The sequence below is a fragment of the Apus apus genome, chromosome 1 (genome assembly GCF_020740795.1).
Source record: "Apus apus isolate bApuApu2 chromosome 1, bApuApu2.pri.cur, whole genome shotgun sequence".
In the NCBI taxonomy this organism is placed as follows: domain Eukaryota; kingdom Metazoa; phylum Chordata; class Aves; order Apodiformes; family Apodidae; genus Apus; species Apus apus.
The window spans coordinates 119,035,793-119,057,129 of NC_067282.1; the positions used below are offsets into that span (position 1 = coordinate 119,035,793).

At 36.2% G+C, this 21,337-nt stretch overlaps 1 protein-coding gene across 1 annotated transcript in view; it reads left to right on the top strand.

Moving 5' to 3' along the window:
• PRKX (protein kinase cAMP-dependent X-linked catalytic subunit) overlaps window positions 1-17,550 on the top strand; it is a 54,358-nt gene extending 36,808 nt beyond the window's left edge. Inside the window, exons 5-9 of the mRNA XM_051640951.1 lie at window positions 4,440-4,535; window positions 7,643-7,700; window positions 10,193-10,270; window positions 13,226-13,374; window positions 13,867-17,550. Coding sequence (XP_051496911.1) covers window positions 4,440-4,535; window positions 7,643-7,700; window positions 10,193-10,270; window positions 13,226-13,351 — 358 coding nt within the window. The 3' untranslated portion in view covers window positions 13,352-13,374; window positions 13,867-17,550. The remainder of the gene's footprint in view (window positions 1-4,439; window positions 4,536-7,642; window positions 7,701-10,192; window positions 10,271-13,225; window positions 13,375-13,866) is intronic.
• Window positions 17,551-21,337: the final 3,787 nt, after the last annotated feature.

The following is a 21,337-nucleotide window of genomic DNA, read 5'->3' on the forward strand; positions in this document are numbered from 1 at the left end:
AGCAATATTATGTACTACAGTAATTTGGGATTCTGTACTAGTTCTGTTTACATATAGTATTGACATACCAGTCTCATTTCTACCTCTGAAGAAAGGAATTGAGAAGCTGTACAAAACAACATAGATCACTGTTAGGGGGATTTTTTCAGGTTACTGAGTTTGTCAGCTTTGGTTTTCACTTGAGAATTTTTTAAGAGATTCTCATTTTTCTTATCTATTTTGGAAATTCATATTTTCTCTAATTAATTTCTAGTATAGTGAAATAGTATTTGCAGTAGGAACTTTATAAAATGCATAGAGACAAGTAGGAAGACTTTCATTCATACAGCTTATATTACTATTGACCGCATGTTTTCTTTTAAACCGAAGGAAAAAAGAACAGGGAAAATCTTAAATAGTCTATTTGGAAATTAGTTTGCTTAGATGCTGCTTTTAATATATTTAAAATTTGCTTCATGAGCAGTGTTTCCAAAATATACAGGTGCAAACTGAAGAGAGACTTTCTGGCATTAATGTAATTAACTGTTTCTGATTTTAAGTATTAAGTAGGTAAAAGTACTTGTCTTAATTTGCTCTGGTTTCAAAAAAGGAATATGATTCTGAGTAAAGTGAATAACTGTGTAGAAAGCAAGGCATCTGCATGTTTTTTCCTTGTTTTTTATCTTGGCTGAGAGAATTTTGAAAGAAATTGGTTTTGTCATGGTTGGCACAGTCAAACAAATGCAGGTGGAAGCAGGATTTTCATAGCTTTAGAAGAAATGTAATATATTTCATTAGTTTCAGTTTCATGGTCATTAGAACTTCTTTTCGGCACCGGGCACAGTGTGCTCTGTGCATGCTCCCTGTGTGAGCACTGGATTGCTTGCCTCTCTGGACTTTCCTTCTGGATCTGCAGGTCCATAATGTGGTCAGAACAAAAACATCCTTGCATGGATTTATTCTTCCTTAGCTTTATTACAGTACTGTCAGTTCAGGGTAACTGGTGACTGCTCTGGTGTTTGGGCAAGCTCATGAGCTTCCCTGAGCAGACAGTTCCCCTGGTGGCTGATCACTTCAGAGCTCCAATGCATCACATCTCTCTGCTGTGAAGAAGTCCACCCAATAGGATCAAAACTTTATCCCAGGACAGCATTCCTGCCCACTGCTTGTTTTCCTGAAATCTTGCAAATGCATTTACTTTTAATCTCAAAGGCAATTTCTGGACAGAAGAAGCTTAAAAATACTAATAGTTCCCTGCTGACCCAGGCTGACTGGTGTTAAAAATTATTGCTAGTAATGTAGGCTCATCTGTGTGGAGGCCAGGCCTCGCCTTCCTTTCAGTGCTCCCTATAAGGATGAGCGGCCCACATCAGTCAAGGAAATCCTTCTCGGAGGGATGAAAGGAGCAAGAGATTCCCAATGGCCTTGTTGCCACTAATCTTTGTCCGAGACAGCATGAAGACTGTCGGTAGAAGTATTTGGTGCTGTAACACGAGTGCAGGTGCTGCAGTCTCCCAGCTGTAGCCTCAGTGATTTACCCTTCTGCCATGAATTACACTGGGACCATTCTTTGATTGTTCTGTGTGGTCTCACTGTAAGTGGATATTGGGTATTTTTCCTTCCTGTGCCTTCCAGAGATGTTGACAGGATTCTCTCTACTACAGCAGGAGTAGAAACATGGTTTCCAAATTTAACATACTGAATACAGTCAATAGTCCATCAAGACCTCATCTCTGGAGTCAGTGAGACCTCAAGACTGCAGAGTGCTGAAGTATGACTGCTATAAATTCTACTGACCTATGACTGTTATATATTCTTCATTCAAAAAGGGAGCAGATGTAATGATCTGTGTAGGATCTTCTCTGTCCTGCCGTTGTCTGGCTCAGGTGATCAGATCTGGATTCCCCCAAGCTCAATATAGAAACATTTTAGCTATAGAGACTCTTAACCACTAGAGATAAGTCACACATTTCTAAAATGCAATTGAGATCTTACATAGGGTGATAGAGCAGCTGTCTGTGGCAAGTGATTTTGTGAATGTTTTTACTACAGTATTTCTGTAGACATGCTTTTCATAACAATGGGATCCTTTTTTTTATTTATTGTTTAGTGTTCAGATGGTGTCCCTGTCTAAAGATGGTATAGTGACTTCACCCAAGTTTGCCTCAGTGATTTATTTATTTATTTTGGAAATTTTGTTTTATTTAGTGTTTTGTTTGGGATTTGGGTTGGATTTTTTTGTTGGTTGTGGTGGGGTTTTGGGGGTTTTCATTGTTTTGTTTTGAGGGGGTGGAGTGTAGATTGATACTACTTGCCTAGGATTTTTAAGATTTTGGAGTTTGAGTGGGGCAGGGATTGTGGCTAGTAATTGTTTTCCTTAGGAGGACAGGTTGTCATTTAGCATTTTATTAGCTTTTCACTGTTGTTGGCACTAAAGATGTGGCTTGATACTTGCTATCAATGCTTTTAATGCAAAACCCGTCCTAGGTAACTCTATCCCTTGGAATTCAAAGAATATTGAAGGAATATGAAAATTATTTGAAGGTGAACAAATCCTGACTTCAAGACTAAGTTATTGCCTGCAAGTGAATTATTTGAGACGTTTGGTAGTTATTTCCTGAAGTTACTCTCTCTGAACCCCAGAAGCAATTGAAAATTATTGCTAGATATGAGTATACGGAAATGTTTTTTCTAAAAACAAACAAGCAAAACCACTTTCCTGTTCTGCAGTGTCTTATTTCTCGAACGTAATCTCTAGAGGCCCATAGAATTCAAGTTCTGCACATACAAGATTTAAGGCAAGGTCCCATTTAGTTTTAAGATAGTAAAGTACAGGAAGGGGAAAAAACAAGTAGAACCAGGGGTGGGAAGAAATCTTTACAGAACAGATTATTAATATCAAGTTCATGGAGTTAATCTAAACAGGCTAAACAAACTATCAGTTAAAGAGTCAAAAGATATATTTATTTTGAGTAAATGTGTTCTAATACAATCTACCATAGAGGATAATATTCTTGTTATTTAACACTAGATATGTTAGGTCATAATTGTACTGTCATCAGGCATAGAGCTAACTAAATTTTCTCATTTAATGAAGGCTTTGTGTTTTTTTGTTTTTGCTTTGGTGTTCATATGTGATGTACTCATCTGTCCTTTTAGGTAGCTAATTGTTTCTGTCTACAGTTTCATACTCTCAGACCTGTGTGTTTTTCCCTTGAGGTTTTTACAGCTTCTCCAGTGCTAAAGTCTGTTATTCTTGAGACCAATATCAGTGCATCATTGTTATGCATCAGTTAGCAAAAGAAATGGTTTACAGCTGTTGTCCCATATACAGAGAGAACTTTTTTTCAGCTTCTTTTCAGTTAGTGGAAAAAAGGCAGCTGTTTGTGTTATTGTGTGAAGACAGTCTGAAGCTCAAGGGGTTTTTTGTTGATTTATTAGGTAGCTTCCAGCACAATAATTGCATTGTTTTGTCTAAAATCTGTGTTCTTGATTTTAGTTTGTCCATAAGAAAGCTAGGTAATCTTTCAAAGCTACTCTCACTTTGCATACAGTTCAAATGCACTTTGATCAGTATTGCCTTTAAATTATTATAGTTAAGTTTGATTTAAATTTATCTGAAGAACTCTAGACATAGTAATTTCTTTCAAAGTGAGAAGGCAAAAAGCAATTTAAACATAACGTAAATACATAAAAACACATTTCTTACTCTTCTTGATTCACATGTCTTGCAATAATCAGGGTATGTATTATAATACAAAAGGAAGCTATAAGACAAGAAGCAGTCTGTCTGTTAGCTTCTAACTTCATTATGAACTTTCTAGGAAATAGTAAATACAGAATTTTAATTGCATCCTGATTTACTGGTCATCTTGAGAAGGTTATGAAGTATTTATCTGTCCAGCACAGAAAGCCAGCTGCACTGCTGGAGAATTTCAGGTTCTGAACAGTCTCTCTTTCAAGACTTTGCTAACAAAAAATACTTGAATTCAAGATGTACAATAAATAACTGACCTGGACAATCTATTCATATGAGGATTCTTTGACACTTTAGATAGAAACTAGTGAATAAGGGTATTCCTGCAGTTACAGGACAAGATAAAAAATGGGAGCAGTGTTTTGGAAAGTATACCATTGGGGTTTATAGATAAAGGCAAAGCATTTTTTACTTTAACACTGAAAACTTGTTTGATAGTTTATATTTTTACTGTATTAATGTGACAAAAATCTCTTAAAATACCTCAATTTTCATTCTGTATTCAATGTGTTGCATAGAAAAATGTTTTCTGTTTTGCAATAGCAGCCTTAAGTTACTCTTCAAGTTAGTATTTGATTGATGCCCTGCAAAATAGAACTGTATCATTTCCGATTTCTGAAGGTAATTACTATGACATAATACTGTTTATAAGATTTCTAGAAATTATTTTTCTAACCTTTAAAAAATTGCTGTATTAAAATAGGTTTCCTCCATTTTTTGATGACAATCCATTTGGTATATATCAGAAGATTCTTGCTGGCAAAATAGATTTCCCGAGACATTTGGATTTATATGTAAAGTAAGTCCGTGACTCCCAAACCTGTCTTTTTTTATTTTAGCACCTCCCGAGCACTGTTTCTAAAGGATCTTCATAGAAGACCAAATACCAGGTTCTGATTTTCTAAAACACAATGTTGGAAAATATTTCAGATTTACTTTTACACTAGCAGTCCAAGTAACATTTTTGTTTAGTAGACTTCAAGCTGGAGATATGGTTGCAAGATAATGTCTGTCTCTTACTTTTCTGCATATTTAAGAATATTAAATGCTTTTCCACCTTTTACAAAGCTCATTGGTACCAGGTTCTTGCCTGGAAGAAAGAAAAGAGGAAAAAATATGAGGATATAATTCAATATGACTGAAAACTAGGAGAGCGGGACTTGAGCCCTAAACTGTTCCTTTGTATGCATCTCTATTAATTAAATCACTCTGTGTAACTACATGAGTGAACTCTGATACTTCAGAAATTCCAGTGTAGAATCAACTTCCACTTCCCATAGCAGGGCCTAGGTTCAATATGTAATCTTATATATACATGGGTGGGTTTTATTCATAGTATTTTGCAGTTGTTACAGATATGTTACAGATTAAATGCTTTTTTCCTTTTCCAAAAATGCCATAATTGAAATAATTGTTAGTAAATATTACAACAGAGTAAGTGCAGTTTTGAACATGAAGTTTCTTCTCAGGAGCAGTGGTGGGTGAGTGAGCGAGGACAGGAAGTTATTCTAAAATTCCCAGATCAGTCATTCAAGGCAGTATGAAGAAGTGACCTTAGAGATGGTACTTGCTTACTGTCACCACTAGGTAAATAGATAAAATGTTGTACAGCAAATCTAATGATGCTGTTTCCAGTTTGCCTGGTATCATTGTCTGGTCTTCCTAACCCATTCTGTCTTAGGAAGAAATCTATCTTGCATAGTATTGTGTGCATTAACGTACAAGAGTTTGATCAGAAGATGAGCAGCTCAGATTATTGTTAGCAACCTGTCTAACACAGTGAAAGCCTCTAAAAGTACAGATGCTGTTAGCTTCTGTTTGTGCTTCATGTTCACAGACCAACAATGATTTCTACTATCCAGAAGATACCAGATGCTGTGAAGTTTTATGGTAGCAAGTGCCCATACACAGGTTTTGCTTTTCAGTCTAGACATGGCTGGCAATGTATTGTAGGATACATTAATCAACATAGTTGTTGATACAAATCTTTTTCAGCTTCTCTTATCCAGATGTTATTTTGGTGTGAATGTGGCATCTCATTCCCACGACACTCTCGCCTTTAAGGGGTCTCATGGGATTCTTCTAGCTTGGAGTTTCCTCCTTTGACATCTTGTTTTCTGTGATGTCTTTCATTCGCATGGTTTCACCTGCTTTCTGTGGGGAGTTGTTAGCATATTCTGTCTCATTTGTTCTGTTGACCCCTCTTCCTTTTTTTAAACCACAGTATGCAGAACTGGATAGTGTTTAGCATCTCTGCACCATGGGTATAAAGCCAAGACTGTTTTGTTCTAAGAAGACAGCCCGCTTCTTACCATACTTGTATCCCATTTGATTTCTCTGTCTTCTTCCTATCAGTTGATATCTTGAGAAGGGTGAAGACCATCTTGGGTCCTGTCATGTCCAGGCTGTGTCTGAAATTGTAGTGCCTCTGAATCTAGTTTTAGGCTTCTGAATTTCAATTCTAATTCTGTTTTAAAAGTATGTTTATAGCCATTTTTGTAGCTTTCTCAGTAAGTAATAGCCTTCTCTGTGAAGGGCGAGAAGGATATATTTCTGTGAAGGTGACTGTAAAAGGAGTCAGCCACATGATTTAATCTAATCCAAACACTGATTGGCTGCAATGATCATGAGAGTTTTAAAAATTGCTTTCTACCTTTACTTTTTTAGTCTCCTTTTATCTGGTAATTGCATGTTTGTTTGGTTTTTTTCCAGGTTAATTTTAGAACTATATTCTTCCCAAATACAATAGCTTTTCAAGCAGTCTAGCACATTCACTTACAGCTCATATATGCTTTTGTGATTGGGGGAACAGAATTGCTTTTGTGCTAGGAGACAAGTACTGGTTTTAATTTGAGATAGTAGTATTGATAGTAGCCATCAGTATGTTTACATTATTTTCTGTAAATAAAGCTGTTGAGTTTATAAAAAACCTTTTGCAAAACTAAAAATTGGAATTGGCCATACTCTGTAGATACCCAGCATTTCATGCAATAATATATCTTAGGTCTATTTGAGGCTGTAGAAAGAAGAATTATAGCTAAACTTCTGTTCTTTCCTGTCATTAGTACTTTATGCAATGAAACCAGAATGCTATTATTCTAAAAATAAAAAGCAAAATAATCTTTGAGATAAAAAATATCTGCTTATAGAAATGTAAAGCCACATTTTTCTCTCAACTCATAACTATACAAACTAACTCAATACATTGTGATACTCACTTTGATTTATCTTGGAGTTTTTTTGGTATTTACTATTTAAAATACTTTGCTATTAAAATCGAAGTCCTTTCTGTCCCTAAACTTCATCTTCTAAAATGTTCGTTTAGCTTTTTGGAGAACTGTTTAATGAACTAGAATCTATGGGAGGCTTTTCATTTTAAATTAAATTAAAGCTCATAGCTGTTTCTAGTTTTAAGCAGGTAACTAGTTCTTCCATGGTTTCTCTGAATATTTAGCTGCCACAGAATTTAAATGTCAATGTATGAAGTTGAGGGTGTGGCTTTATCTGTATTTTTGGTATATATTAGAGTTGTGTTCTGCCAAATACATTTCAGATCCATTTTGAGATTTGGAATGCTCAGCAAAATACAAAAATAAAAAGGAAGATATGTTACTACTTGGGAGTGTGGAAGAGGGATTTGGGGCAGGGGAGGAGAGAGAGAGGAAGGTTTTTTTTTCCCTTTGTTTCTTGAAAAAGTCTAAAAGGAACTTGCAGGAATCCTGCAAGTTCCTTTTAGAAGTTATTTTTATTATTCACTCTTAAGTGTCCTAAAATGAGAAAGAAATGGGTAAATTATGCAAAGTATTAGCTAGTCAAAGAGAAGTATGCTAATATTCTGTAAGATCTGTATGACAGTCAAATAGAAATTACTTTTGTTTAACACAGATCATGTTTTCTTTATTGCAGAGACCTAATTAAGAAGCTGCTTGTGGTTGACAGGACAAGACGATTAGGAAACATGAAGGTCAGTGTAACATGTTAGGTGTCATGCAATTCATAGCACAAGGTTAAAAAATTATGTAGGAAAGATGTGGAACAGCTCTTTTATAGCTTTTGTTTTTATAAGCACGAAATGGAGATGTATTTTTCCATATGCTATTTGGGTTGTGCAATCCTAATCTTAAAGTTTAACTGTCTATTTCTGGAAATCATACTCCTATTTTTCTGGATTAATGCTATCCTTCATGATAGTTTCCCTACTCACCCCACCCCACGGTAACCTGCCCACCTTCTGTCCACCCCACCCCCCCAAAAAAAAACCCAAAAGAAACCCTACCTGTTTACTGATTAATTTGAAGACTAACATTAGACCAGAAATGTGGTGCAAAATCCTGCAGAAGAGGGCACCAGCTGCTTTGATTCTTTCATTGGAGTTGTTTAATCTCAGTAGCACAAATCGAATTTGAAACTTAAAAATACTTTAAAGGATATAAAGGTGGTTGTAGTACCGTGATGTTTCATCATTGCCTAATAGTTTGGTGGTGGGGCTGGTTAAACACAGTCAAATAGTCATCCACCAAGAATAATTATTCATCCTATTCTGAACAGACTTCTAAAGGCAATAGCTTAGTAGTGAAAAATATGCTCAGGTGTCTTAGGTAGGATTCCAGTCTACCTCAGAAATACATCTACATCTGTGACATGTAAAGGAGAAACACAAAGCAATCCAGTGAATTCTGTTGAGATGTCCTGATGTAGTACTGCTTGTAAGGCCAAGAAGACAGCTTTGTTACAAGCTTACTTGATTCTTCAGCTGTACAATAGCTATGGTTGGTAGTACAGTGAGAAGTCAGCAGTATGTGAGCTAAATCAGGTACTTCAACAGGCTAGCCAAAGCACCATACACAACTCAGTGTAGGTTAATTTCCCCTTCTGGCAGAGGTAAATTAATCCTGTATTGGTTGACTTGTTATTGTTCTTAGAGGTTGCAGACACCTACTTTAGCTTGTGTGATCTTTAGTTTATTGGAGACAGCTAAGATTTCCGTTTCCCTCGGCAGGGGAGATTAGAGGTTTGTTGTTGTTTTTTGTTTTGGTTTGGTGTTTTGTTGTTTTGGTTTTTTTTTGCAAAAAGCACAGTTTATGGTGGACCTAAGTGAAGAAGGTAAAAGATGCATAGTCATCCAGGTTCCTTCAACATATGACATGCGTATAGATGCTAGAGCCTGCTGTCCAAAGTTCTTTTTCAGACAAACTTAGACTGGTAAGAAAAGCTAGGAAAGAGATATTTTTCCTATCCTTCAGAATTCTTTGCAGTATTTTTCAGGGGTGTGGGGGAGGCATCAGGAAGATTAAAACCACACTTTCATAAGCTGAAAATTTAGGAAGTTGCTGACTAGTGGAAATTTGTCTATCTTTTGATGGTTTAGAAGGAAAATAAAACAAAAGCAAATCTTATTTTATTTAAACATCAGTTTTGGGAAAAGTTGCTTTTGGGTTTTGTGTTTTGTTTTTTTTTTAGTCTATGGTTGTTTTGATTTGCTTTGGAGTTTTTCCTGACAGTTGGCTGAAATGTCAGTATCAAAACCAGTTCTAATTAGAAGCAGGATTTGAGGTGGAGGTGGTAGCTCAGTCTTAAGTCTGATCCTTTTCCTGAATCGTAGTTGGTTTAAAAATATTTCAATCACATTGGGTATTTTCTAGTGAAGCATGCAATCAGATCTGCTTTTCAGAGAACTAGGTAACACATTACTCTCCTTGTTGCCTCTGTGGATACAAGCATCTTATGGTCCTCCATAGAAATCTGAAAAAAAGTGTGTGGTATGCTTTGTTCCATGGAGCTGCAGGTGGTATGAGCTCGAGTGCTTTACATTAAAAAACTGTGCTGTGATCAGGCCTGAGACAGAACCAGCTGTTTTTTCCCCAGTGCTTAATGCCTTGAGAATGAGCCTCTTCTTGAACCAGTTTCATCCTGGGGTGAGAAAAAAAAAAAAGTTTATTTTGTGTAGATAATCAAAACAGCCCAGAGACAACCATCCTTGTGAGACAAATACGCTCTTAACTGTAAATCTAAAATGAAAACAAATGGTTTTATATATATGCTTTTGTAACAGTACTGAAAACCTCTTGTTGTCGGCTCTAAACGTCTCTAGTATCTGATAGAACTTCGTGCTTCCCAGACATTATTTTTATATAGGACACCATTAACTTCAGTTATTGGTTTTTTTATTGGTGTAAGAATTAGAAAGTGTAAAGCCCATTCTTGATCTCCCTTGTGTCAGAAGAATGCCATTTAAAAAAAAAGAAAAAAAGGAAATGTTTGATGTTATTGCTGGTACTTGGAATCTGCTACAGAAAGAACAATATTAATTTATCCTGTAGAATATTTTACTGATTATCACGTGAGAAAAGAAGAAAGGATAAATGTACCATTAGTGTGCCTTGCTACAGTTCTTACAATATAACACATAGTTTGGCATGCATATAACTTAGTAAATATTTGTTTTTTTCTTTAAAGAATGGAGCAGATGATGTGAAGAGGCATCGATGGTTCAGGTCTGTAGATTGGGATGCTGTACCTCAAAGGCGACTAAAGGTATTTTCTGCAAAATACTGTATAGGACATCACAACAAGAAATTGTTCATTTAAGCTGCTCTGTTGAGGTTTTGTTGCCTGTTGCCTCTGTGTGTTCATATGTGTGTATGAGCTTGTGTATATATGCACATCAGTAATTGCAAGTTTGCTCTTTTACACTCCAGAATTAATTATATGAATGTCTACTTGCATTTTTATCTATATATGAAATGTCTAAAAAAAAAATAAAAATCCCTGTTTTGCTGGAGTTGATTAGTTAATACAACATGTAATTTTCAGTTTTAGGGTTTTGCAAGTAATTATTGTCTGGGGGGATGAGGAGGGACTGGTAGTTCGTTGGATTGACTTTTTACTGTATTTATTTTTTATTATTGCCCTTGTATCTGTGGAAGTGTTTTACTCTGTGCTTTACATTTTTGTGCCAAGTTCAATTCAGGTAAATGCTTCAAAAAAATGGAAACCATATGGGAGTAGGAGGATTAGGGAAGGTGAGAGAGAAGGATTTATGAATGTAGTTTTAACATACTTTTTAACAGCACTGAATTCTAGTATTGTATCAGGGCAGATGTTTGCAAAAGCTATCAACACTGCAAAATGCTTGTTAAAGTCCTTTGGAAGTAAAACTGCCTTATTTTTAAAAATTCTAACTGGTAAAGATTTCTTGCAGCAATGATTTTCAGTAACAGGTTGTCATGCAGTCAGTCAAGTGACAATTAAATGTTTGGTTTTCCATTTTTTTGCTTTAGTTTCTTACAATGAATTTCTGGGTAGGTAGCTTAAATTGAGTTCTTGCAAAATAGATAAGTGATTAAAATGTCTTTTTTAATGTATTTTTCTAAATAACATCCTAATACAAAGCTGTGGGTAACTTGTTTTTTTCTAAAAAAAAAAGTTTGCATTGTTTTAAATGAGTGGGGTTTAAGGTTTTTTTAGTGATTACTACATCCAGTAAATATTTTATGTAGATCTTTTGTAGAGAAGTCACATTCTTCAGATTATTTATTGTAAATTCTGGTCACATCTGCAAAAAACACAAACTGGGTGATAATGCATATTATAAGTACTTTAATTATGAAATTTATCACAACCTACTGTATTAGCAAATAAATAACAAATAGGACTAAAAATTGAATGTTGGAGGTAAAACATCCCTTGTTTTGCATTTTTATTAAAAAAAAAAAGTCACTATGACATTCAGATATTTCTGAATCCAAAACTTGTTTCTTAACATTTGTAATGGTTACATTAGCTCTTAGAAGATGAGATACAGCTTAATTATACTCCAGAGCAAGGATGTGATACTTCCTTATTTCTAGAGGCAGCTGTATTATTCAGAATTATTTTTAAGATTTTCACATTATTTCATACTAATTAAGATAGTGAAATAATGTATACAGGACTACTGTATACTGTACTCCATTTTCCCCCTAAAAAGTGTGACTTGGGCTATTGTACAAATGAAACATAGATTCACAGTCCTGATAAGATCATAAATATCAGTATTATATAAAAATAGTAATGGCTGAAAGAGAGAAAATAGTTTTGTTAACGTTAATACCCCTATTTTAGATATTTTTTTTTTCCCCTCTTTTTCTTTGTTGCTTCACAAAACTGGTTTTCCTGCCAAAAGGAAAGGTGAGGTGGGTGGGGGCATCAAGCATTTCCCACAGAGGAGCACACAGTCCTTTGGAGCAGAGCAGATTCTGCACGTTTTCTTAGATAGTATCCTGTGACCACCACATGCAAAAGTAGTTCTTTGCTTTTGGCTGAAGCTTAAAAATGCCATCCCTCAAGGACCCTTTCTTTCCCATTGAAAACCTGCTGATAGCATTGCTTCAAACTGAGAAGCCCAAAGATGAGATAAGGTCTTAGAGCTAGCAGAAGCCAGACTTTTATCTTTATGAGGAGATGCAGAGTAACATTTTGCTGTACTATATAATTCTTCCTGTGGTATGACTTTTATAAGCTAGTTTGGTGATTTCCTGTAAGATTTTCTCATCCTAAAGTGTTTTCATGGACTCCGTTATGATACTAAAGCTCTCTGTTATGGTGAAGAGGATAGAGAGATTAATGTCCCTTGAGAGAAGAAAAGGGGTTTGCCCCACATTAACCCCTGTGATTAATTAAATGTTCCAGAAAGGAGCTTTCTCTCACAGCCTGTGGTCTGAAGGGCAGAGTAATCTGGATGCTAGATATAAGAGAAGGAAAAACTGCAGGTACTGTGAAACTCATAGACAATACTAGAAATCCAAAGGATTTTCTTCTCTGAGGAGAGAAATAGAAAGCAGATACTTATTTTGGCACCTCCAAGTTTCCTTAGAAAGATCCATTTGAATTAAGACATCCTTGTGAAATGAGTTTTTACAGTGCAGCAATTTCTTTACCAGCTTGAATTTATTGCTAGGCTAGGAAAAAACCTAGCAGGTAGTGCAAGGCATACACAAATAAGTAATTTCAACCTCCTTAAAAGGAATCGATCTATTATAAAGCAATGAAGACAAGACACCCTTTTCCTTCAGTTAGAAAGCAGTTACCCATGCTGCTATTAAGAATCTTTCTTAGTTGAAAGGAACCTAATGTGATTATACTCCTTTTTGCTCAGGCTGCAGAAGAGGGGGAGAAGTAAGGAAGCAGAGTAGCAGATTACACAGGTGACTGGAAGCTTAGTTGTAATCTTTAGCCGTAGTTACCTTCAGTCTGCAAAGCAGCTAGGACTTGAGTGCTAAATAAGTATCTGTATTACTAAGTGTCTTAACTTCAGTATTTAACTGCAGTATAGGTAAAGCATTGCAACATGTCTGTGTTGCTGCAAGCCTCTCATTATTAGTTAAAAAAGAGAAAAATAGGTACCCCTATTGTTTAATCATTCTTTTACAGAATTTCTTATTTAATATGATGGAGGGAAGCTCATTGAGGAAACTGCGCTAACATTTCTGTTGTGCTTGTTCTGACTAGCCTCCCATAGTACCAAAAGTATCCAATGACGGAGATACTTCCAATTTTGAAGCTTATCCTGAAGATGATTGGAACAAGACACCTCCAGTACCCCCTAAAGATCTAGAAATTTTCAAGAACTTTTGAATGCAGCATCTACACTGGACCAGGTATGTCAGGAGTCCTCTTCAAAACATTGCAAGTCTGTGAGTGAGAGAAATATACAGAAATTACATCTTCTGATTCAAAACTGTGATTAATACTTTCTTACAGCTTGTAAAACCAACATGATTCACAGTAATAGATAATATAAACTGTTTAAAATATTGTAAAGCAGGCTTATGGAATGACAAAGGTAATTTGGTGTTCTACAGTGGAGAAGAGTTATTCATGTACAGATATTTAAGTCCTTCTGTCCTTAAAACTTTAAATCATGTGTTAAAAGCAAATACCTAGATTGATTTGACAGATAAGGAAATGTGATTGTTGTTGATTGCAAGATGTTTACATTAAAGAACAAAGACTTTAATTAGAGGAATAAGATTGTCAGATTAACTCTACCCTGGATTCTGTTTTGTAACTGTGATAGGTTGATACTGGTCATTCAATACAGATGCTTCACATTGTGTTTTGTGTTCCTTTTTCATTATTTTTTGTCTTAGAAACTGGAAGGAAACTGAAGTGCTAAGAGCAAGTCTGAAGGAAAATGGAATTACTACAAAAATGAAGACTTTCTTTGTGCATAAGAATGATACTGCATTCAGATATGTGTATTAGTATATAGTAATTATCTAAAGAGTTGGAGGCAGGCAAGAATAATTCTTTGCTGTAAACATTTGACATTAGTTTAGTAAGTTGTAATATTGATAGTCTCCTCTGAAGTGGACTCATTAAAATGATATATTAGGATTTTTTTTAACTTATGGTTTAGTTAAGTTTCCTGCTATTCCCAGATCCTTTTTGCATAGTTAAATCATAGAATTAATTTTCTAAGTTTATACTAAACTTGTGTAATTGAAAGCACAAATTAGTATATATGTATATAATGAATACAATACAACTAAAGATGTAAATTTTTGTATTTTGCAGAGTCTATGATTTTTATTTTTCAAATAATGTTTTTCAAGAAGCTCTCTAGGAATAAAAATCTTGAAAGGATAAATGAGTTTTTCATCATCTTAAATGCATTTTATAATTCTTTGTAAAAAATAAAAGTAATTAAGTTTTAAAATATATTTGTATCTAAAATTTCCAATGCCTCACACTTGCAACCATAGTACTTGAAAGCAGAAAGACAAGGGCATGTTCTGTTGTCTGTTAAGATACATCTTAATGGCTAATTTATGAAGTTCTATTACAGTGATGTTTCTTTACAAACCAGGAATGTTGAGTGAGTATACACTGTCTGAAATGAGATCCCTCACATGAAGACTCTCTGTAAACATGCAATTCAGTGCATACTGATAAAGGGCTCTTACAGAAGTTGTTCCCTCTTGAGCTTGCCTTCTTCTCCATGATCCATAACAGACTTTTTCATTACTGAAATAGTTGTTATTGAATCCTTGGCAAGTCAGAATATTGGAGGGAAGACTGAATATATGTTAAAGCCTGATTTTTCTGCTCCTGCTTTTGGAAATGTCCTAAAGCCTCTGCTGCCAGGAGTTCCATATGTACAGAGTTCAAACCTTAGACGTAAGGAGTCTCTTTTTCATTATGTACTGACATCTTTCTAGCAGCATGAGTACACTGTATTTAGGAATTATTTGCAAAAACAGCTTATTTTAAGTAGCACCAAATGTCTTTATGTGCATATGTATGTATCTATGTATATGAATACACATAAATGTGAAGGTAGATTGTATACAAAAGTCAGGACCTTTTTTAGGGTTTTTTCATGTTACATATTGTGATACTTGTGTTAATACAGAGGAATTGATTTCAAAGTGTTTTGATCTCAAAAAATAAATACATTCTTTCAGATGTTGTGGTTTTAGATAACTTTTAGTGAAATTATTACATTTAGACGCAAAAAGAAAATTTTTGAAAGCTCATCAGCTCACTGGAGTCCCACTGCTATGACTATTGTGTCTACATAAAACTGTTTAGGTAGGTCACACAGAGTTTCTCCCACAAACTGTTATCCACATTTTTGATCTGAAATTACATACAAAATGTAAGCCAAAAATTTAATTTTTCTGAACTAAACCCTGAATGCTTATGGAGTAGACATTCTAGTAGTCACTCATGAAATTATCATTATTATAATTTTATGACAAAGCTGCAGCTGGAGTCTCCTTGTGGAAAAATGACCTCCATTTTCTTTTATTTAGTTCTAAATGGTACAGAAGTGCTGTTGAGAACTTGCAATTTGTAGGGTATTAGATATTTTTCTTCATAAAACAAGTCTAATTTAAGAGATTGCAGGATACCTCAAAGTGGTAGTTCTGGAATATCACAAACTATTTTTGATGTTACACAAGTGCCACAGTAAATACTGTGTAGGAATGTATAATGAATACAGGCAAAGCCATAGGAAATTGTAATTTTAACCTGACAAAAGTACCTTGCTCTCTTGAAAAAAGGAATCTGGTCCACTTTTTTTATCTGTGTCATTACTTATTCCAAATAAATCAGAAAAACTCAAGCACATAAAACACAGCTTATTTTGTCCAAGAGGAGCAAGCACAGTTCAATATTATTTTTTTCTTATTTGTAAGCTTAACAGTATTGTGTGGAATCTGAGTACTACAAAACAAATTTCTAAAAAAATGTACATATTGCAACAAGGGTAGTGTGCTAAATATATTTTTTTTCTGTACTGTGTTGGAAATCTTCAAAGCTGAGGAAATGAAGCTGCATTTGACTAACGTGCCACATTGGTGGCTAGAAGTTTTGAATGCTTGAACAACAGGAGATAGTGGATTTTCTTTTTATAAATCTTCTCCATTGCTGGCAGTGGATGCACTGACACTCATTATGATAGAGACTAAATAAACAAATACAGTCTTATTAATAATGCTAATCCGTTGACTTTACATTGTTTCCAGAGCCATGTGTACATAATATGCCTAACTACTGACCTCCTCAACATGCTTTCTAGTACAAAACTCCCTTCATTATTTTTTTTAAACTAAAATCCTTACCTAAAAAAACCTATCAAACAACACAAACATTTTTGAAGCATCATTTTAAACGACTGGTTATTTTCTCTACAGTCTTGAACTTCGTAAGTTTTTATTGCCTGCTCATTTTGTTTATTTGCACAAGTGAGTCTGTTTTGTTTTAAGTCTTTGCTGGGACTTCATGGCCCACTAATGTAGTTCTTTTTGAGTGCTCATGCAGAAGTCCCTGATATACCCTGCACTAAGGACTCTGCATTTACCTGTGGGGTTTTTTTAAACAGACTAGAACACTTTTATATTCTATTCAAGTATGATATTATCTGAAGTTCATTTTATTGTGGTTGCTTCTGTTAACATGTTTTTGCACATTGAGTGTTGCATAAGGACTGTTTTCTTGCAAGAGCCCGTAGGCCTTTGGTGTTTTGCTTTGGTGAACAAGAATGTTAAAACATTAAAAAAACAACCTTTATTTTTGAGTCTTCTATCTATATTTTTTAATTGTCCAATTTGAGGTTTTAAGTGATAAACATGCATTGTAAACTCAATTGCCTTGTAACCAAATTATATAAATACTTCATTATTTCAATGGAGAACGTGCTGTAGATTTTTCTGTAAATTAGCTTGATAAATTGTGTGCTACTGAGCTTTAACTAATGTGGTCTTCCACTGTAGAAAGTCATTGTTAATGGATCAAATATAGGTACTAAACTATGTTTAAATGGATGAACAGGGATTTTGCAGTTTTGAAAGCAACAAAGATGTGGCTGTTCCTCAGCCTATCTGCTTGCCATTCAGAAGAGTTTTGATGCAGTGCTTCCTATGCTATAGAATTATTCTTCAGCTTTCAATGACTGTAGCATTATTCCTTTTTGTACTGTACTGTGTACAGACTTTCCATGTTTTGCACTTTTCTATGGCAAACTTTGCTTTATAAATACTCTGTTGTGTAGTAAGTAGTGATAGTGGTAGCAGGCATTTGTGTACTGCATAATCAGTTTGAATTGCTAGACTTAAAAGGTTAACTTGGACTAACGTTGTGTGTTGCTGGTTGCTTGTTGTAGCTCACATGTGTAAGTACTGTTCAAAGTTACAAAGTCAGCCCTCATTGCACAATGAAAATCACTGTGATCTGTACATAAACCCTAGTAAAATTTTATTGCATTTTAATTTATGTAATATCTGTCAAATCTGGATTCATTTAATAAACCTTTATATCTTTTTAAATGTTTAAACCTAGTTTGCTTCCGTTTATGTTGGGAGGAAGTAGAGACTCTTCATCCAAAAAATTATGAAGGACAAAGGAGAGAAATAGAAGAACAGCTGTTCCTTCCTTTTAGAAGTTGTCTTTCCAGAGCAAGACACAAATGGTGGAACATATTTCAGTTGTTGTGGAAGCACCAAGAAGTATCTATTTTAAATTCATTTCAGGTAGTGCACCATCTATGAAAAGCTTTAAGTCAGACTTCTCATTAAACTTTGATTAAATGACCCTAATTGCTTCGACATTTTCACAACTTAATGACCTGAACACTGTCCGAAACACTCATTTCATTCTGTTTCTTTACACATCAAAAATATTCCTATTATGTCAGGCACACCTAACTAAACCTTTATTTCATCTTCCATCAGGAACTTGAAAAGTCCATTTTTTTAAAAACATTGTCAATTGTATTTTCTTACCCACTAGATAGCTTAATCTTGCAAAGATAATTACATAGGCATAGAACCCAGCTGGATACAGTTTGGACTAGTTAAGGGTTGTTTTTTTAACACAGAATTTTGTGCTTTCTTTCTGCCTGGCTTAATAATAAATTGTGTTCATAGACATCTCTCTCTTGCAAACCACTATGTCATGTGCTTCATGAAACAGCTAATGGAAAGTGAAGGAAGACCTCCAATAAGCCCTGGCAAGCTTTTAGTCATGTCTTTGACATGAATCAAACCAACTGCTCAGTTAAAAGCATAAGTTTTTGAATGTTAGCAAGCGTCCATGGTGTTTGTGAAGAATTTGGTTTGGCATCTTGTTCTTACCCCAGTCTTTTCCCATGTCATAGAGTTTTTGTTCATTTGTTCTAACCCAAGTACTATGTCTTTTTTGACTCCTTGTGTAACTCCACATCTTGCCCAACAAAGACTAGTTAAATATGTTTTTTCATTCGTGCAGGGCAGGTACGTTTTGGGTTGTTGTTTTTTTTTATATAACTTTGTCTGGACCATGCTCACATACCATTACTCACTAATCCCAAATCTGTCTCACTTCCATGGTTCATTAGCAACTTTTACTGCAAAACACTGTTAAAACAGTGTTTGACAAGAGCCCACCCTTCTGTGACCTACTGTTAACCAGTAACAGTAAGATATTATAAGAAATGGTTGAAAGGAAATGGCACTGCAGCAACTCTGGATCTTTCTGAGTACTTTGTGAACTGATATATAAATCATGTATTGATCTCTTGTGCAAACTTTTGCTAGCTGCTACAATCTCAGCTTCAGTATTTAGGCAGCTTTCATGGGGAAAGCAAAAAGCTGTTCTACTGTCCTCAGCAGAAGAGTATCTATCCTTTCTCCCACTCCACCTTTCCATCCACCCTCTAAAAAAAAAAGGGGGATGCATGAATGTATGTCAAGCTTCATATTTATCCTTGAAACCAGGAATATTCTAAATTTTACCAAGATGAATTGTAAGAACTTCTCAGTCCATCCAAATGTGTTTCAGCTCTTGTGCAGCAATACTCCCAACTGTGACAACAGAAAATTTAAGCAGTTAGTAGGGCTGTTACACCAGCTTTGACTGATGGTACTGTTTTATCTGATATGCTACCTTTGTTTCAGTGCCAGTAAGAATGAGTTGTTGGGGCAGCTGAGAGCCAGGATCTCTAATTTAGGGGACACAGCCACAGACACTGAAGTTTCGAGAGAGAGATCCCAAAATGGGCACATAAGCTGAAGCACCAAACTTAAGGGACGATCTTGCCTCTAGTATGTGAAAGTCTTAAGGTGCTGTGCAGGTGCTGTCTCTATTACACTGATTTTTACTTCTTTTATCAGGATGTAATAAATGCCTTGAAAAGTGTAGACTGTTCTGGTTTAAACAACTAACCAACTTGAGATTTCTTTTATTTAATTATTCACTTATTATTAGTTCCTTTTTGTGTCCATATTCCGGACTGAGGTGATAAAGACCGCAAATGGAAGAGAGAAAACTGGGGAAATCAAAGAAGCCTGAATTGGACTTAAACCCAAGAAATAATTTGGTGTGCCTGAGCAGTACGTACTTGTGCATGTACTATAGAGAAAATTGTGCCTGTTCTAGTTTTATGCTGGCTGCTAAGCCATAAATTGCCCTCCTTCCTAATATTGTGTAAAAAAAAAAATTGTAGGAATTGGAGTTTATTTCAATTTTAGTCAGTAATTAGTCTAGATTAGAGAATCCTTGAAACTAAAAGCCCTTGGTTGAAGGAGAAGAGTGCTTTGCAGTCATCATCCTCTTAATTTTCTATTTTTCACAAGCGTAACCAGTGCAGAGGAAGTGGCTGTGCTTTGAATGTGTTGTGAATCGCATAAAGAAAACAACAGCTCCCTCGAGCATGCAGCGTGTCAGGCTTCCTTCAGAGCCTGAATTTGTCTTACCTTGAAAGGCCAGCAGCTTTCAGCAGCTTTGTGAGAATGTACCTGAGCCATCTAGCAAACACTAAGCCTTAGAAAAACAGCTTTTCAATAGCAACTTTCTTTAAATCCACATGTCCTGGTTTAGGCCCAACACAACAACAAAGAACCGGCCCAGTAGCCGCTCACTCAACTGCCCCCCCCAACACACACACACTCTGGGATGGGGAGGACAAAGCCCAACTAGAAGCTCCTGGGTCGAGACAAAGGACAAGGAGGGTTCTTCACCGATTAAGGTCCCGGGCAAAACAGACTCAACCTGGGGAAAAATAACAATTTAATCTCACACTAACCACACACACCCAGGACACAGACACACACAGAGCAGGGCTTGCATATGTTACCCACCCCTCCCTTCTTCCTGGGCCCAAATCCCTTTGTTCCCGGTTTCTCTCCCTCCTTCCCCCCAGCAGCACAGGGGGACAGGGGATGGGGTTTAGAGTCACTTCACAGGCTGGTGGTTCCTGCTGCTCCTTCCTCCTCAGGAAGAAGGATTCCTTACAGTCCTGCCCTGCTTCCCCACGGGGTCCCTCCCATGGCAGAGAGTCCTCCACCAACCTCTCCTTCATGAGTCCTTCCCACAAGGTCGGGAGCTGCTCCAGCCTGGGCTTCCCACAGAGTCAGGGGCTGCTTCGGGAACAGCTACCTCCCCTGGCGCCGGGGTCTTCCACAGCTGGGCAATCCGAGTCCACTGGCAGCAGGTCCTCTGGCCACAACATCCAAGTCCAGGGGCCAAGTTCACCCCTCCTGGCGCCTTCAGGGAATGTTCCACCACGTTCCTCCATGAGTGCAGGGGGACAGCTGCCATCTCGCCATGGGCTGCAGGGAAACTTCTGCTTGGGCACCTTCTTCCTCACCAACCATCGGGATCTTCACCCCAGCACTGCCTTTCCCTTCTCCAGCCCAGCTCTTCTTTTTTTCACTGCTAGCTCTGCTCAGCTCTTATCTCAGATCTTCTGTATGTTAATGGCAGAAGCACATCTATTGTCCCTCTAAAGGCTCCTTGGCTGGGTTTGGAGCAGGGGAAGCTTCTCAGCTCCTCACCAAAGCCGATCTTGGCACCCTTCCCCCACTACCAAAAATCCCACCAAACCAAACCAGCACTCCACATTTCTTCACAAGTTAAACATTAGACAACTTAATCTTTGATTTATTATGCAAAATGAAAAGATTCTCAGCTGTTCGGTGTTTCTGAAGTTCAGTGAACACATCTCATAAAAGTGGAGTTTTTCAAATTGTGTGTAACATCTAGTACTTCTCTGACCTGATTTTAATTTCTTACTTAAAAATAAATTTGAAGTCAATTTAGTACCCTCTTCTAATCAAGGTGCTTGTAAAAATATTT